This window comes from Hemitrygon akajei, chromosome 3 (genome assembly GCF_048418815.1).
Source record: "Hemitrygon akajei chromosome 3, sHemAka1.3, whole genome shotgun sequence".
Taxonomy (NCBI): domain Eukaryota; kingdom Metazoa; phylum Chordata; class Chondrichthyes; order Myliobatiformes; family Dasyatidae; genus Hemitrygon; species Hemitrygon akajei.
Genome location: NC_133126.1, coordinates 39,346,145 through 39,363,976, shown reverse-complemented (window position 1 = coordinate 39,363,976; position 17,832 = coordinate 39,346,145). Strand labels below are relative to the sequence as shown.

At 40.9% G+C, this 17,832-nt stretch overlaps 1 protein-coding gene across 4 annotated transcripts in view; it reads right to left on the bottom strand.

Annotated features, from left to right (window-relative positions):
- Positions 1-17,832, bottom strand: part of mdga2a (MAM domain containing glycosylphosphatidylinositol anchor 2a) — a 904,971-nt gene that overhangs the window by 189,869 nt on the left and 697,270 nt on the right. For all 4 annotated transcript variants that reach the window (XM_073039625.1, XM_073039626.1, XM_073039628.1 and 1 more), the window contains exon 10: positions 9,848-9,996. In XM_073039625.1, the coding sequence (XP_072895726.1) occupies positions 9,848-9,996 (149 nt within the window). The remainder of the gene's footprint in view (positions 1-9,847; positions 9,997-17,832) is intronic.

Here is a 17,832-nt window from a genome sequence, read left to right as displayed (position 1 = left end):
TGCTGCAGAATATTTTAAGTTGCTTAATAAAAGAATCATCAAACAAAATTAATTCTGGACTATATTAAAAAAGAGAGACAAGATTAATCAAAGTAATAGTTATTAAGAAATGACTTGCAGGAGGAGATAGATGTAGAACAGTGAAGTGAGAGAATCCCAGAGCTAAGCATCACAACATGACTGGGATCGACATAACCAAGATACCACAACTGGGAGAACCTTGTCATAACTGAATTTCAAATGTTAAGAAATTTCTGCAGGATTATACCTTCAGTCTTTCAAATATTTCTCACTCAAGTTCCTTAATTCTCATCTGGAGAATTTGTACATACATATCTTGATGTTCTCCATAAATTTTTGATGAATATCTGGCATGATAAGAATTGAATTACTCTGCCAGAAGAATTCTACCAAATACTATTGTTCTAATCCTATTGGGATCATGGAAGTAGTATTTATGGAATAAAGCAGCCAGTTTTGAATAATTCTCACATTTTCATGTTAGATTGATATCCTAATGTTTTCTTGAATTGTCACCTGGGGCTAAGGAGAAATGCCATTTTTATTTACGCAGAGGTTGTGTTTCTGGTTATTGACCTCTCATGGGAATAAATAAATTCTGAGAAATCAATAATGCATAGATGACTGGGAAGTGTGTGTTTTTATTGTTCCTCATTTTTCTTTTGCTTTGATATTTTGGAAAATCTAAAATAGTAATATGAAAGCAATCTTATTTAGATCTCTGGCTTTCTGTGCAGAGGAAACACAAATCTTTCCAATATCTAATATTAAGCTTAATGGATAAAAAAAACTATATAAGTAAAATGGATTCAAATCACATTTCTACAATCTTCCATGCACAGTCTGTACAAAAAACCATGCTGAGTCTAAGAAGCAGAATGATATTTACAAATTGTAAAGTAATTATGTTTTAAAGTTTGAAATTATTAACATTTCCAGAAAGAAATTATTCATATCTTCACCATGTTTTAAGGGCTACTCAAAACATTTTAATGCCGACAGAAGGTTCTTCATAAATAAAATGCTAAATAAAATTTGGCACCATGATGTATGAGGAGGTATAAGAGCAAATGACCGAAAATTTGATCAAAAAGCTTTTAAGGAGAATTTTACAGAAAAAGATAAAGGGAAGGAGATGTGATGGTTTCAGAAGAAAATATACAGCTTACAACCAATGCACCTCAATATGGTGTTGTCTTTTTTTCATGGAGCAATGAAATTGGGACCAGAAACAGAGAAAAACAGATATCCCAGACCTGAAAAGCTATTAAATATGGAAGAGTGAGACGGTGGATAAATTTGAAAATAGAGATGGAGTCTTTAAGATTGAGATATTACTTAACCAGCACTCACAAAGAAGAATGGTGGGTGAATGGGACTACAGAGCTGAGGACATTGGCTGCATGAGGAAGGCCAGTCAGGAAGGCATTGGAAAATTCATAGTTAAAGGCAAACAAAAGGCCAACAGGTACACATAAGAGTTTCAATAGAAGATGGGCTGAGGTATTGGCAGAGTCATTCAGTGTTGCAGAAGTAATACACAGCTCAGTGGTAATAGGGAATTGTGGTCAGGAGCTTATGGTGGGGTTAAACGTGACACCAGTAATGCATGTGCCCAAATTCAGTTTTAAACTATTGCCAGGGATAGAGGCCAGGAAACAGAATGCATGCAACAAAGAGCAAAATCAATGGCTTCAGTTGGCCCAGTACTTAGTTGAAGGAAATTTCTGCTCATCCAGAACTAGATGTTGGACAAACAATCTAACAATATAGACAGTGGAGCATCACAGTGAATTAAAGCTGTGTGACACAAGTGTGCATGTGGGAGTTGACACAGAGATGGTCGGACTTTAGGTCAGAAATATCATGGATCTGAAGGAGGGGATAGATAGGCACATAGATGATCAAAAATGGAGGTGGAGGAGGGAAGGGTTTGATTGATCTCAGATAGGTTAAAAGGTTGGCACAACATTTTTGGCTGACATGTCTGTATGATACGATAATGTTCTAGTTCTAATAACAGGGATTTGGGAGTAGAAGCCATGGCAGACAATTGTTGAGGTGGCAGTGAATCAACAAAAACCAGAAGTAGTGAGTATGGTGCCACACCAGGCAAAGCTGGAGAAGATGGGTTGTCAAACATGTCAGAAGCTGCAGATGGGGTGAAAGGTCAAGGATGATTATGTTACTTTCATCACAATCACATGAAATGTCATTGTAGAATATGACTGGAGCTTTCCAAATACTGTGACATGACAGAAAGCTAGCTGGAAGCTCATATCTGGAAGACTGGATTAGTCACCGATTGTGAAAATTACAGTGAGGTTGAAGACAGGGTAGTAACATTCAAGAATGGGGAAGTTAAGGATATTTTCTGAGAGATATGCTGATGGAAGATTTGAAAGGGAGGAGGACAGCTGCTGAAAAAGAGAAAACCATTAAATCATCTGAAGTTTACCCCTTGTGAAGCGTAGTGATATTTTGCTGTATAGGGTCAGTGACAGAGATCTTGTGGAGAGCAGGTTTTGATCAACACAGTGTGATTTTATTTTCTTTTATTTTCTTGATCTGAGGATAAATATTGCACATCTTTGTAAGGGTATAATTGGATCTTGTAAATGTATCCAAAGCCTCAGTTTCATATCTAATTTGAATGTATCTGAGAGAACATCACTTCTCTTGTACATCACTGAAGTGTACATCTAGATGACATATCAATCTGAAACATTATTTCTGTTTTTTGTTTCATCCTGACCCCCGAGAACTCAAGAAACAGAAGCAGGAGAAGACCATATGGTCCCTTGTTTCTGTTCTAGCAGTAAGGAAGATCAAGCTATATCTTCAACCTCAGTGCCATTTGCCTGTACTAACACAAGTTTTTTAAAATTTTGTTAGTAGTTATACAAGGCAACAGAACCTCTCTTTGAGTAGAGAATTCCGATGATGCATTGACCTCTGTCTGAAGAAATTTCTCCTCTTTCTGCCCTAAGTGACAGATCCCTCATTTTGAGTCCTTGGCTCCTGCTGTTTACCGCTATAGCCATGGTCACATCTTTTTACCTGTGGGGCTCCATAAGAGTCATTGAGATCATCACCTATTCTCTGAACTCCAAGACCAGTCTTCTTAATTTCTCTTCACGCAAAATGCCATCCTATTACAACCTGAAACAATTTTCTAAGTGGCTCGTTACTATTTCTTTCTCTACTGCTGATTTCAGACTAATATAGGTCTTCCCTGGGTTACAAGTGCTGAATTTATGTTTAGCCCATACATACAATCAAGATTACACAGATCAGTGGGATGGAATTGTGGCCGCTGTGGTGTTGCAGACATCTCCTGCCGTCTGGGAACTCACTTTGTGACCATATCAAGCTCACTTCGATGTGCCTGATGACTCTTAACAATTTTTAATCGATGCACCTGGGTAAGGATTCTGTCTGGATGCACAACAGCTCGGTATTGCAGCTACTTTGCATGTGACTGCAAGAAACTATGAAGAGTTGTGGACATGGCTCAGCACATCACAGGAACCAGCCTCCCTTCCAGCGACTCTGTCTACACTTCTCGCTGCCTCTGTAAAGTATCCAACATAATCAAAGACCCCAGCCACCCCTCCCTTTCCCTCTCCAATCGGGGAGAAGACACAAAAACCTGAAAGCCCATACCTTGAGGCTTAAGGACAGCTTCTATCCTACCTTTACTAGACTCCTGAATGGACCTCTCCTACATTAAGATGTACTCTTGGCCTCACAACCTACCTCATTATGATCTTGCACTTTACCTGCACTGCACTCTTTCAGCAGCTTTAACACTTTATTCTGCATTCTTAACATTTTATCTTATTCTAGGACAATGCTTTGTGTAATGAACTGTTCTGTATAAAGAGTAGGCAAAACAATATTTTCACTGTATCTTGGTACATGTGACAATAAAAAGCCAAGACCTATATAATTTATGATATTGTTGGAAATATTGTGGATTGTCTAGGTTACGAAAGGTTCACAGAAATAAAGCTCTGCCATAACCTGGGGAGGACCTGTGCTCGAGGATGTTTTACCTTTAACTGCTGAATTATATGGACGAGGGTCTAGATGGAACTTTAATCTCCAACATTTCAATTCAGGACTGACAGGTCTTTTCTTGGACAAATCAAGGTACACTGATTGTATGAAGACCTCCCTATATAAATTTAGTGCAGAAAATGTTTTGCCCTTGGTGAATGTGGTGAACTACATCTACCTGTCTGATGACCATCCTTCTCAGGGTTTTCAAAGTGTAACTTTGTTTTCTCTCTGCACTGTGCCAAGTAAAGTGACGACTGTAAGCTCAAATGAGCAGACTTGCTGTACCTCTCACTGTGCATTAACATCTCTCACACTGACTGTGCAGCCTCAGTGAGCTGTTTGTATAATGGATGTGTTCACAAGGGAACTGGCTTAAGACCATCTAAATTCATTACAGCTCAGACATAAAACCATCTGTTAGGGGTAAGAATCCACTGTTATTTACACAGAGAATAATTCCAGAGATGGAATAAAAAGAAGTTACAACATCACATTATGACAGCAGAAATGCAAACCAGGCCCTGAGAATAACATTCTGTGACAGCACTAGAGAAAATACCCACACAGAAGAGTGATGCTCTACTTTATAACCACATAATCATAACAGCACGGAAACAGGCCATCTTGGCCCTTCTAGTCCATGCCGAATGCTTACTCTCACCTAGTCCCACTGACCTGCACTCAGCCCATAACCCTTCATTCCTTTTCCGTCCATATACCTATCCAATTTTACTTTAAATGACAATATCGAACCTGCTTCTACCATTTCTACTGGAAACTTGTTCCACACAGCTACCACTCTCTGAGTAAAGAAGTTCCCCCTCGTGTTATCCCTAAACTTTTTCCCCCTAACTTTCAACTCAGGTCTTCTTGTTTGAATCTCCCCTACTCTCAATGGAAAAAGCCTATCCACATCAACTCTATCTATCCCCCTCATAATTTTAAATACCTCTATCAAGTCCCCCCTCAACCTCCTACACTCCAAAGAATAAAGACCTAACTTGTTCAGCCTTTCTCTGTAACTTAGGTGCTGAAACCCAGGTAACATTCTAGTAAATATCCTCTGTACTCTCTCTATTTTGTTGACATCTTTCCTATAATTCGGTGACCAGAACTGTACACAATACTCCAAATTTGGCCTTACCAATGCCTTGTACAATTTTAACATTGCATCCCAACTCCTATACTCAATGCTCTGATTTATAAAGGCCAGCATACTAAAAGCTTTCTTCACCACCCTATCCACATGAGATTCCACCTTCAGGGAACTATGCACCATTATTCCTAAATCACTCTGTTCTACTGCATTCTTCAATGCCCTACTATTTACCATGTATGTCTTATTTTGATTAGTCCTACCAAAATGCAGCACCTCCCACTTATCAGCATTAAACTCCATCTGCTATCTTTCAGCCCAGTCTTCTAATTGGCCTAAATCTCTCTGCAAGCTTTGGAAACCTACTTCATTATCTACAATGCCACCTATCTTAGTATCATCTGCATACTTACTAATCCATTTTACCACCCCATCATCCAGATCAGTAATGTATATGACAAACAACATTGGACCCAGTACAGATCCCTGAGGCACACCACTAGTCACCGGCCTCCAACCTGACAAGCAGTTATCCACCACTACTCTCAGGCATCTCCAATCCAGCCACTGTTGAATCCATTTTACTACTTCAATGTTAATACTAACGATTGAACCTTCCTAACTAACCTTCCATGTGGAACCTTGTCAAAGACCTTACTGAAGTCCATATAGACAACATCCACTGCTTTACCCCAGTCAACTTTCCTAGTAACCTCTTCAAAAAATTCAATAAGATTTGTCAAACATGACCTTCCACACACAAATCCATGTTGACTGTTCCTAATTAGACCCTGTCTATCCAGATAATTATATATACCATCTCTAAGAATACTTTCCATTAATTTACCCACCACTGATGTCAAACTTACAGGCCAATAATTGCTAGGTTTACTCTTAGAACCCTTTTTAAACAATGGAACCACATGAGCAATATGCCAATCCTCCGGCACCATCCCTGTTTCTATTGACATTTGAAATATTTCTGTCAGAACCCCTGCTATTTCTACACTTAACTTCACTCAAGGTCCTAGGGAATATCCTGTCAGGACCCAGAGATTTATCTACTTTTATATTCTTTAAAAGCACCAGTACTTCCTCCTCTTTAGTTGTCATAGTTTCCATAAATTTCCTACTTGTTTCCCTTACCTACACAATTCAATATCCCTCTCCTTAGTGAATACCGAAGAAAAGAAATTGTTCAAAATCTCCCCCATCTCTTTTGGCTCCACACATAGCTGTCCACTCTGATTCTCTGAGGGACCAATTTTATCCTTCACTATCCTTTTGCTATTAACATAACTGTAGAAGCCGTTTGAATTTATTTTCATATTACTTGCCAAAACAACCTCATATCTTCTTTTAGCTTTTCTAATTTCTTTCTTAAGATTCTTTTTACATTCTTTATATTCCTTGAGCACCTCATTTACTCCATGCTGCCTACATTTATTGCAGATATCTCTCTTTTTCCAAACCAAGTTTCCAATATCCCTTGAAAACTATGGCTCTATCAAACTTTTAACCTTTCCTTTCAACCTAACAGGAACATAAAGATTCTTTACCCTCAAAATGTCACCTTTAAATTACCTCCATTTCTCTATTACATCCTTCCCATAAAACAAACTGTCCCAATCCACTCCTTCTAAATCCTTTCGCATCTCCTCAAAGTTAGCCTTTCTCCAATCAAAAATCTGAACCCTGGGTCCAGTCCTATCCTTCTCCATAATTATATTGAAACTAATGGCATTGTGAACACTGGACCCAAAGTGCTCCCCAACACATACCTCGGTCACCTGACCTATTTCATTCCCCAACACAAGATCCAACACTGCCCCTTCTCTAGTTGGTACCTCTATGTATTGCTGCAAAAAACTATCCTGCACACATTTTACAAACTCCAAACCATCCAGCCCTTTTACAGAATGGGCTTCCCAGTCTATGTGTGGAAGATTAAAATTTCTCACAATCACAACCCTGTGCTTACTACAAATATCTGCTATCTCCTTACAAACTTGCTCCCCAAATTTTTGCTTCCCATTAGGTGGTCTATAATACACCCCTATAAGTGTTACTACACCTTTCCTATTCCTCAATTCCACCCAAATAGTCTCCCTAGACGAGCCCTCTAGTCTATCCTGCCAGAGCACCACTGTAATATTTTCCCTGACAAGCAATGCAACACCTCCCCCCTTGTCCCTCCGATTCTATCACACCTGAAGCAATATAATCCAGGAATATTTAGTTGCCAATCACACCCCTCCTGCAACCATGTTTCACTAATAGCTACAACATCACATTTCCAGGTATCAATCCATGCTCTAAGCTCATCCACCTTTCTTACAATACTCCTAGCATTAAAATAAGTGCATTTAAGAAATTCTCCACCTCTTCCTTTCTGTTTATCACTAACGGTGCAAACAACTTTACTATCTTCTTTTTCTTCCTTCTCCCATACATCTGTTCCTACACTCTGGTTCCCCTCCCCCCTCGTATCTAGTTTAAATCCAATGAAGCCTCTCTAGCAAACCTACCTGCTAGAATATTTGCCCACCTCCAGTTCAGATGTAAACCATCCTTCCCTGGAAAATTGCCTAATTATCTATAAATCTGAAGCCCTCCCTCCTGCACCATGTCTTCAGCCACATGTTGATCTGCACTATCTTACTATTTTTAAACCCACCTGCACATGGCACTGGTAGCAATCCTGAGATTGCTATCCTGGAGGTCCTGTCCTTCAACTTGGCATCTAACTCCCTAAACTCACCTTTCAGGACTTCCTACCCACTTCATTGGTCCCTACATGGACCACAACATCTGGCTGCTCACCTTCCCTCTTGAGAATACCGAGAACTCGATCCAAGATATCGCGAACCCTGGCACCAGGGAGGCAACATACCATCCGGAATTCTCAATCTCTTCCACAGAACCTCTTATCTGTCCCCCTAACTATCGAATCCCCTATCACTACTGCTCTCCTCTTTTCCCTCCTTCCCTTCTGAGCTGAGGGTCCAGTCTCGGTGCCAGAGACGCAACCACTGCAACTGGTCCCTGGTAGGTCGTTGCCATCAACAGTATCCAAAATGATATACTTATTATTGGTGGGAACAGCCACAGGGGTGCTCTGCTCATTCTGTCTATTCCCCTTCCCTCTCCTGTCAGTCACCCAGCTACCTGTCTCCTGACTCTTAGGGGTGACTATCTCCCTGTAACTCCTGTTTATTTCTGCCTCTGCCTCCCGAATGATCCGAAGTTCATCCAGCTCCAGCTCCAGTTCCCTAACTCGTATTGTCAGGAGCTGCAGCTGGATGCACCTTTTGCAGGTGTAGTCATCAGCACTCCTTCCATTAGGGCAACTGGGAAGAGGTCCAGGAATGGATGAGCACGAGCGGGGGAGCGTTTGAATGAATGCTGTGGACATGTCCTTAGGTACTGCCTCACCGGGTTCAATAGCTCACAAATACCAGACTAGGCTTCTCAATGTTCTCCTGAAATATGCTGGGTGGCACACCTGAACCTCAGTCAACTCTATATGATGGTTCCTACACTTACCCATTAGGGAGAGCCGCTAGAGGAATCCCAGAACATGAAGAATCTCAACCAGTTGTTGAACACAGACTGAGATAGGCAGGCTCACTTGAATCCAAGTATTTTAACACTTGATGCAGCAATTTTAACCCCAGTGATGTTTCAGAAACTTAAAAGCAGAACAAGGGCAGCAGGCACATTGGAAACACCACCAAATGCAGATACCCCTCTATCCACACATAATCTTGACATGGAAGTATATCATCGATCCTAAATCCTAAAAATCCCTTCTCAGCAGCATCGTACCAAGTACCTCCACCAAACGAATTGCAGTGGTTCAAGTGGTAACCACAACCTTTTCAAGGGTAGATAAAGGTGAGTGATAATTACTGGCCTTGACACTTACGCCCACACACAATAAAAATAAAGAGCAAAAGCAACAATACCAGTTATTCCCTTTGCCGAAAACCCTTGGACTTCCATCAACAGAGATTTGCATGCATGATGTGTTTTTAACCATGTGACCTAATCCTCACAAAGTTATTTTATTCATAACTTCTGTCAGAATGTGGCATATTCATTTGTGTTTTATGCTGAACTTCCATCTTTTTCCACAGATCTCACTTTTAGCTACTGTCTGTTGAGATGAAAGGAAGTCACTATCAATGGCAGTTACTGAACTGTGCGATACTCAAATACAAATGAGCTACAAACAATTTCTTTTGTATGCAAATGCCAACTCATGAAATCTGTCATAGACTTCAGAAGTCATGTCAGGATGCTTGCCAAGTCAATTACAAAAAAAAAAGACTCTTCTGCACAATTGTGTATGCTGGTTGGTTCGATAAATCATTGTAATTTCATGAGTGTCAATGATCAATTTGGTAACAATTCTATTATAACTGAATGCTTTCTTTTTGTGGCATGTACAAAAGGTCACAATAATTCATCGCAATATCTTCTGTGTACTGAGATAATGAATTGTTTACACATCGAACTTTGAAATTTCCTCACATCAAAGCAACCAAACAGATAAACAGCACATGCATAAGCAGTTCAGCTTCACTGTTTTTAAAAGGAGAGGTTCTTAATGATCCACACAAATATTCTTTTAAGTGACAACAGAACATCAAGTTTTCATACCTGCCTAATCCCCAAACGGTATGCTAGGATACGGTCAACAGCATTTGGGTTCATCTGGGTCCACTGTAGCATGTAGGAATAGACTCGGGCTCGGTTTTGCCAAAGCGGGTTGGGTGTATCGTAATAGAATTCAGGAGGATAAGCTTTACCTAAAAAAAAGAGAGATTATTACAGTTGCACAGAAGATAATTCACACTTTTTTTTAATACAGTGCACATGAGGGCAAAAAAAATGACAGAGAAAGTGCAGGTTAATTCACACAGCATGCCAAGGTTTATTAGCCAATGGTGGTATTGAAGCAACAGACACTTGTATCACTCCATCATGTACCAATTCAGGATGACATTCTTCAACACACAAATGTGGATCAATGACCCTTAAAGACTTGCATGTGCTGAGCAGTCGAGTAAGTCATTGTGTGAAATGAGATTTACACAAGAGCTAATAGGGAGTTGAGTGGCAATGTAATGAAACTGATGAATAAGGTTTCATAACGAAATGGAAAAGCCTTTCTGTAAAAGCTAGCTGGCATTGCTTGAAGTTATTTCTGGAACGTAACGACAAAACAAATAGAGTAGACCATTTGCCCTTTGTGCACATTCCAGTGTTCAGTCGATGCCTCCCTGATTGTCTACCTGAACTGTACCTTCAAGCTTGGTTCACTTGAATATACTGATAGTGCATAGTGCTTCAGAGCAGAGTGTTCCAAACATTCACAGGTCCAGAGTTAGGAAAATTGATCTCATTTCTGTCCTAGACACTAGAAAATTCTTCTAATTTCTCTACTAGACACTAACTCCTTATTCTGAAACTGTGACACCTGGTTTGAGGCATTCCAGCTCAGGCAAACATTTTCTCAGTACCTGCGTGTCAAGCCCAAAGCCCCTGAAGAACATTTTTTTGATATCACCTAAATTCTATCAAACAGAAGTACAATTGTCTCAAGCTTTTCTCAGAACAATCCTCTCAGCTTGGAGATCCAATCTATCTTAATTGTATTGTTTATCAGGCAAACATACCACTCTTAGTAAGGAGACCAAAACTGCAAACATATTTATAAAACAGGGAATAAAAAGAAACGGAAATCAGAGGAAATTTAATTGAATGCAAACATAAAGCCTAAACAGATTTCATTTATCAAAACTAATATTGGGTAACATAGAAAGTTCTTCCTAGGTAATGCCTTATATGAAGAGGCTGAAGACAGATCTCCACCTGTCCCAAGGGTCATTTTCACTACAGAGGAGGTACCCTGAATAAGTATTTGCCCTCTCCTTATTGGATAATGACAAAGCACAGCTATTCGACACCACTGTCTTGAAAGTCCTGTTCCATCTATTGATGTCTATCAGATATCATTAGGTTGACCAGGCCTTCAGTCTGTGCTGGTGGGTTATTATTGACCAATCACCAGTCAAAGTCAAGTATATTGTCTTATGCATAAGTGCATTTGTGGACAGGTGTAAGGAAAATCTTGCTTGTAGCAGTATTATTGACACATGGCATCATATAACAATATTCACAAGAAAAATATAAATTAAACATAAATAAAACACCTTCTTTACAAATAAGTGCTCAATTAGCATAAAAAAACTAAAGTTTAGTGCAAAGTGATTATCAAAGTGGTCACAGTATTGCAAAACTGTTGTGATTATGGTTGTGCCAGTTGGTTCAAGAACCAAATGGTTGAAGGGAAATAGTTGTTTTTGAATGTAGTGCTGTGGGAAAACTTCCTTGCTTTAGCTCTTTGAGGCTTCAGCGAAGAGACGCTTCAGTCAGAGAAAGCAAAGGAAAGGAAAACGCCAAGTTAAGTATTTTTTTTCCTTCACTTCTTTACATTTGCTTAGTTAGGACATGGAGATACCAGGCAGGATAGTGGTATGCTCTTCTTGCGGGATGTGGGAATGCAGGGAGACCTCCAGTGTCCCTGACGGCTACACCTGCGGGAAAACTACTAGGGGCAATTTCTAAAAATCGATGTTAAGGAGCTGGAGCTGGAACTGGAATTGGATGAACTCCAGATCATTTGGGAGGATGAAGGGGTGATAGATGGGACATATAGAGAAATAGTTACACCCAAGGTGAAGGACACAGGAAGATAGGCAACAGTCAAGAAGGGTTAGAGAGCCAGTTCAGAGTACCCCGAAGCCATCCCTCTCAATAAAAGGGATATCACTCAGGGTACTGTCAGGGGGGATGACTTAACAGAGAAAAGTCACAGTGATCGGGTCTCTGGTACTGAGTTCGGCTCTGTAACTCAGAAGGGAAGAGGGGAGAACACGGTGGTGATAGTGGATTAGTTAGTTAGTTAGCTAGGGGAATGGACTGGAGGTTCTGTGGGCGAGAATGAGATTCCCGGATGGTACATTGCCTCCCACGTGTCAGGGCCCGGACATCTCAGCATTCTTAAAAGAGAGGGTGAACAGCCAGAGGTCATGGTGCATGTAGGTACCAAAAGAGATCGCAGACTGTTGCAAGAAACATGAGGTTGTTATAGTAAGTGATTTTAACTTTCCACATACTATCTGGGAATCCCATACTGTAAAATGACTCGATGGGATAAAGTTTGTCAAATATGTTCAGAGAAGTTTCCTTCATCAGTGCGTACAAGTCCCAATGAGAGAGAGTGCAATACTAAATCTTCTATTAGGGAATGAGATAGGACAGGTGACAGAAGTTTGTGCAGGGGGACACTTTGCATCCACTGACCCCACAATGCCATTAGTTTCAAAGTAAATAAGCAAAGAGATAGGTCTTGTACGCTGGTTGAGATTCTACATTGGAGAAAGGCTAATATTGATGGTATCAGAAATGAGCTGGCAAGTGTGGATTGAGACAGGCTGTTTTCTAGCAAAGGCATACTTGGTAAGTATGAGGCTTTCAAAATTGAAATTTTGAAAGTACAAAGCTTGTATATGCCTGCCAGAACAAAAGGTAAAGACAACAAGTCTTTGGGTTTCGAGAGATATTGAGACCCTGTTTAAGAGAAAAAAGGAGGTGCATAGCAGGTATAGGCAGGTAGGAACAAATGAGGCGCTTGTGGAGTATAAGGAATGCAAGAGAATACTTAAGAGATAAATCCATAAAGCTAAAAGAAGGCATGAAGTTGACCTAGTAGACAAGATGAAGGAGAATCCTAAGGAATTCTACAGGTATGTTCAGAGCAAAAGTACTGCTAAGAACAAAATTGGTCTTCTAGAAGACAAAAATGGTAATCCATGTGAGGAGCCAAGACAAATGGGGAAGATGTTGAATGCAATCTTTGCATCTGCATTTACTCAGGAGACAGACACAGTATCTATAGGGTGAGGCAAAGTGGCATCAACTTCACAGATTACCGAGGGGGAGGTATCTTCTACTCTGAGACAGATCAGTATGTCTCCCAGGGCCTGACAAGGTGCTCACTTGGACCCTACAGGAGGCAAGTGCAAAAATCACCGGGACTCTAGTAATTTAAATGATCCTAAGTGACGGAAGAGGTACCAAAAGATTGAAGGATGACCAATGTTATTCTGCTGTTTAAAAAGGATCTAAACATAAAGCAGGACATTATAGGCCAGTGAGTCCGACATCAGCTGTGGGGAAGTTATTGGATGTGAATGTTGTCTGCATGGACTTTAGTAAGGCATTTGACAAAGACCCACATGGGAGGCTGGTCAAGAAGGTTCAGTCACTTGGCATCCAAGATGAGGTGGCAAATTGGATTAGACATTGGCCTTGTGGGAGAAGCCAGAGAGTGGTAGCAGATGGTTTCCTCTTTGATTGGGCCTGTGACTAGTGGTGTGCCACAGTGATTAGTGCTTGTTTCTTTGTTGTTTGTCGTCTATATCAATGATCTGGATGATAATGCAGTTAACTGGAAGAATAAATTTGTGGATGACACCAAGATTAGGGTGTAGTGGACAGTAAGGAAAGCCATCATGGCTTGAAGAGGGATCTGCATCAGCTGAAAAAACGGGCTGAGAAATGGCTGATGGAATTTATTGCAGACAAATGTGGGGTTTTGCATTTCAGTGGGACCAACCAGGGTAGGTCTTACACAGAGAACGGTAGAGTACTGAGGAGTCTGGTAGAACAAAGGGATCTGGGAATACAGGTCCATAGTTTATTGAAAGTGGTGTCACAGGTAGATAGGGTCATAAACAAAGCTTCCGACACATTGGCATCTGTCAATCAATGTATTGAGTACAGAAGATGAGATGTTATGTTGAAGTTGTATAAGACATTAGTGAGACCTAATTTGGAGTATTAAGTGCAGTTTTGGTCACGTACCTGAAGAAAAGATGTAGACACATCATCGAGGATCTCACTTGGTCTGTACATACAGACTGTGTGGTGAAAAAAGCACAACAGCGCCTCTTTCACATCAGACAATTGAAAATATTCAGCATGAGTTCCCAAGTCCTAAGGACTTTCTACAGGGGCACAATTGAGAGCATCCTGACTGGCTGCATCATTGCCTGGTACGGGAACTGTACTTCCCTCAATCGCTGGACTCTGCAGAGTGGTGTGGACAGCCCAGCCTGTCTGTGGATGTGAACTTCCCACTATTCAGGACCTTTACAGTGACAGGTGTGTAAAAAGGGCCAGAAGGATCATTGGGGACCTGAGTCAACCCAACCACAAACTGTTCCAGCTGCTCCCACCCAGGAACCCAGGAATCAGTACCGCAGCAGGACCAACAGGTTCTGGGACAGCTTCTTCCACCAGGCCATCAGACTGATTAATTCACACTGATACTAAGCTATATTGACTGTTCTGATGTACATCTTACTGTATATACTATTTATTACGAATTACTATAATTTGCACATTGCACATTCAGATGGAGATGTAACGTAAAGATTTATACTCCTCATGTACGTGAAGGATGTAAGAAATAAATTCAATTCACGCAGAGGTTCGTGAGAGTGTGGAATGAGCTGCCAGCACGAGTAGTCCACATTGCTGGATTTCACCATTTAATAGAAGTTTGGATAGGTGCATGGATAGTAGGGATATGGAGGGCTATGGTCCCGGTGCAGCTTGTCCAGAGTAGGCAGTTTGAATGGTTTCGGTCCAGCCGCGAGGGCTCTGTTTCTGTGCTGGAGTTCTCTGTGATTCTCCTGATGGTAGCTGTGAAAAGGTGTTGTGGCCCTGATGGTAGGAAGCTTTGCTGGTGAAGGATGCTGCCTTTTCGAGGCAATACCTCCTGACTGATGCTACTGACATACTAGACCGAGCCCATACTTTTTGCAGCTTGTTTTGTTCCTGTGCATTTGAATTGCCATACCAGACCATGCTGTGACCAACAACAATACTCTCAACAGGACATCTGTAGAAGTTTGTAAGAATGTTTGGTGACAAGATGAACCTCCTTAACCTCAAACAAAAGTAAAAATGCTGGCTGCTGGGTCCAGCGCAGGACATCTGGTGCGTTAAAATCCGCTGACTTTCTCCACTACCAGTCCCCCAATGTGGAGTGGCACCTGTTAGTTCTCCTTTCATTTCCTAAAATCATCAATCAGCTCTTTGAGTGAGAGGTTGTTGCTGCAGCACTGCTCAATCAACTGTCCTATCTTGCTGACTCATCACCATCTGTGAATCATCCACCAGCAGCAGTGTTGTCGGCAAATCAGTTGATAATCATCTAGCTGGTGTGTAAAATCCTCTTAACAAGAATTCAGGATTCAAGTCAGATACTTATGTCTCTTATGTGATCTTTTGTGTGTGTGTGTGTAAAAAAGTACATAAATACCAACCTGAGATTCATTTTCTTGTGGTATTTACAGGAAAAAAGAAATGCAATAGAATTTTACTAACATCTGTCCATAAATAGACAAAGACTGACAAACAACCAATGTACAAAAGAAAGCAAATTGCAAATAAAAGTAATACTAAGAACACGAGTTGAAAAGAGGCCTCGAAAGTGAATCTGTAGGCCATAGATTCAGTTCTGAGTCAAAGTAATTGAAGTTATCTGCACTGGTTCAGGAGCCTGATGGTTGTAGGGTAATAACATTTCCCGTACCTGGTGGTGTGGGACGTAATGCTTCTGTACCTCCTGTTTGATGATATGCTGCTTTCTTATGACAGTGCTTCATGTAAGTATACTTAGCAGTGGGAAGGGCTTCATCTGTGATGCACTGGGTTGTTTCCACCACTTTCTGTGAGATGGTTGGCCTTGATCATCTTGTATCAATGCCAGTCCCACCGTGTCTGAAACAGCCACTCTATGGTCACAGTGAATTTCAATGTTGACAAGACATTGCAGTCAGTGGACAGAACTTTCAAGCTGCTGGGTTGGGTCAGAATGTGGTGCCAACCATACCCGAACTTAGTAGCAAATCATCTAAAGCTATCTTCCCTCCCACGCTGAATGCATAAAGTTGTACAAAGTAGATGTAGGCAAAAATATATTACATTGATCACCTTTTGTCCAAAAATAAGCTTTGTTATATTTGCCATTTCTGTAGTTTTATGAACTTAATTTCATATTAATGATTCTAGACTCAAGTAATCTTTTTAGACGAAATTGATCTCAATGAATGCTTGCTTCTGCACTTGTATTCAAACTCAATAAGTCTCCCTCAAGAAGTTTAGAACTAAGTATTCAAGCTCTCAAGCTTCCCGTTATCAGTCTTTCCTTTGCCCAGCTTTGAAGTTCCTGCATGCTGACAAATCTTTTATATAGTGCGTGTATTATAGTGACTTCAAAATCTATTTTACAAAAAATATTGCAATAAATATTAGTTCTGTACAGCCAGTTTCTCATGAGGTTTGAAATAAAGTTATCATGAAAATATAAGGATGTGGAGATGTAAAGGTTAGTGTTGCACCAAATCAAATCGGTGAGGATTGAGCTGGACAGTCAGTATCAATGCACTTCCATACCAACATAGCATGCCCACAATTCACTAACCACACCGTACGTCTTTGGAATATGGCCGGAAGACCACAAAACTCAGGAGCAGAATTATGCCATTCAGCCCATTGAGTCTGCTCTGCTATTTCATTATGGGTGATCCATTTCCCTCTTAACCCCATTTGCCTGCCTTCTCCCCATAACCTTTCACACTCTGACCTAATCAAGAACCTATCAACCTTTGCCTTAAATACATCCAGTGACTTGGCCTCCACAGCCAGGTATGGTAGGAAACCCAAGTGTTTATGGGGAGAAGGTACAAACTCCTTACTGGTAGCAGCAGGAATTGAAGTCTGATTTGTGATCGCTGGTGCTATAGTAACTTTACACTAACCAGTACGCTACCCTGCTGCCCCATTCTAGAAAGTGACTGCCTAAATCAACCTGGAAGAAAGAGGTCCGTGGCTAGCCCAGTGTTAGACTGACAAAGGGGCCTAGAGAAACAGGAACAGGCAAAGCATACAAGCCCTTAAGCCCCCTCCGTCATCCAATAAGATCATGGCTCTCCTCCTTCAATTCTAATTTACCAGCAACCTCTCTCAATCCTCCTGAACTTGAACTATCTATCATTTTGAACATATTGCCTGACTCTCCTTCTGATCCTCCAGTCCTCCCATTTTTTGTCCTGCTTCCCTACCTCCATCCTTGACTCCCTTCATCTATCTTTATCCCCTTCTCCCTCCCAGCTCGATCTACCCACTTCACACAAAAGATCACCCCACCACCCCACCAACCAACTGGCTCTAACTGCTATTCATCTCTCTCCCTTCTCCTCCAACGGTTCTTATTCTCACTTTCTTTACTTATCCAAATCTAGCACTGGTAATGCTTTGTCTTCTTGCTTATCTTCCTCCAGCAACTGTGACCCAATGTTACAAGCTCCTCACCCACATTGCTTCATCTGGTTTTTTTTCTTTTTCCTCCCTCTCTCCATCTGTCCCCAATTATCATTTCAGACATCCCACCCTGCAGAAACTCATTTCAGGGAGGTAGTGCCGTCAATTTGCAGGAGACTTCTGGGAGAGGTGGGATGTCTGCAATAGAATGGCTCCTTAGCAGCTAGCCAGCTAGTTTAAATAAC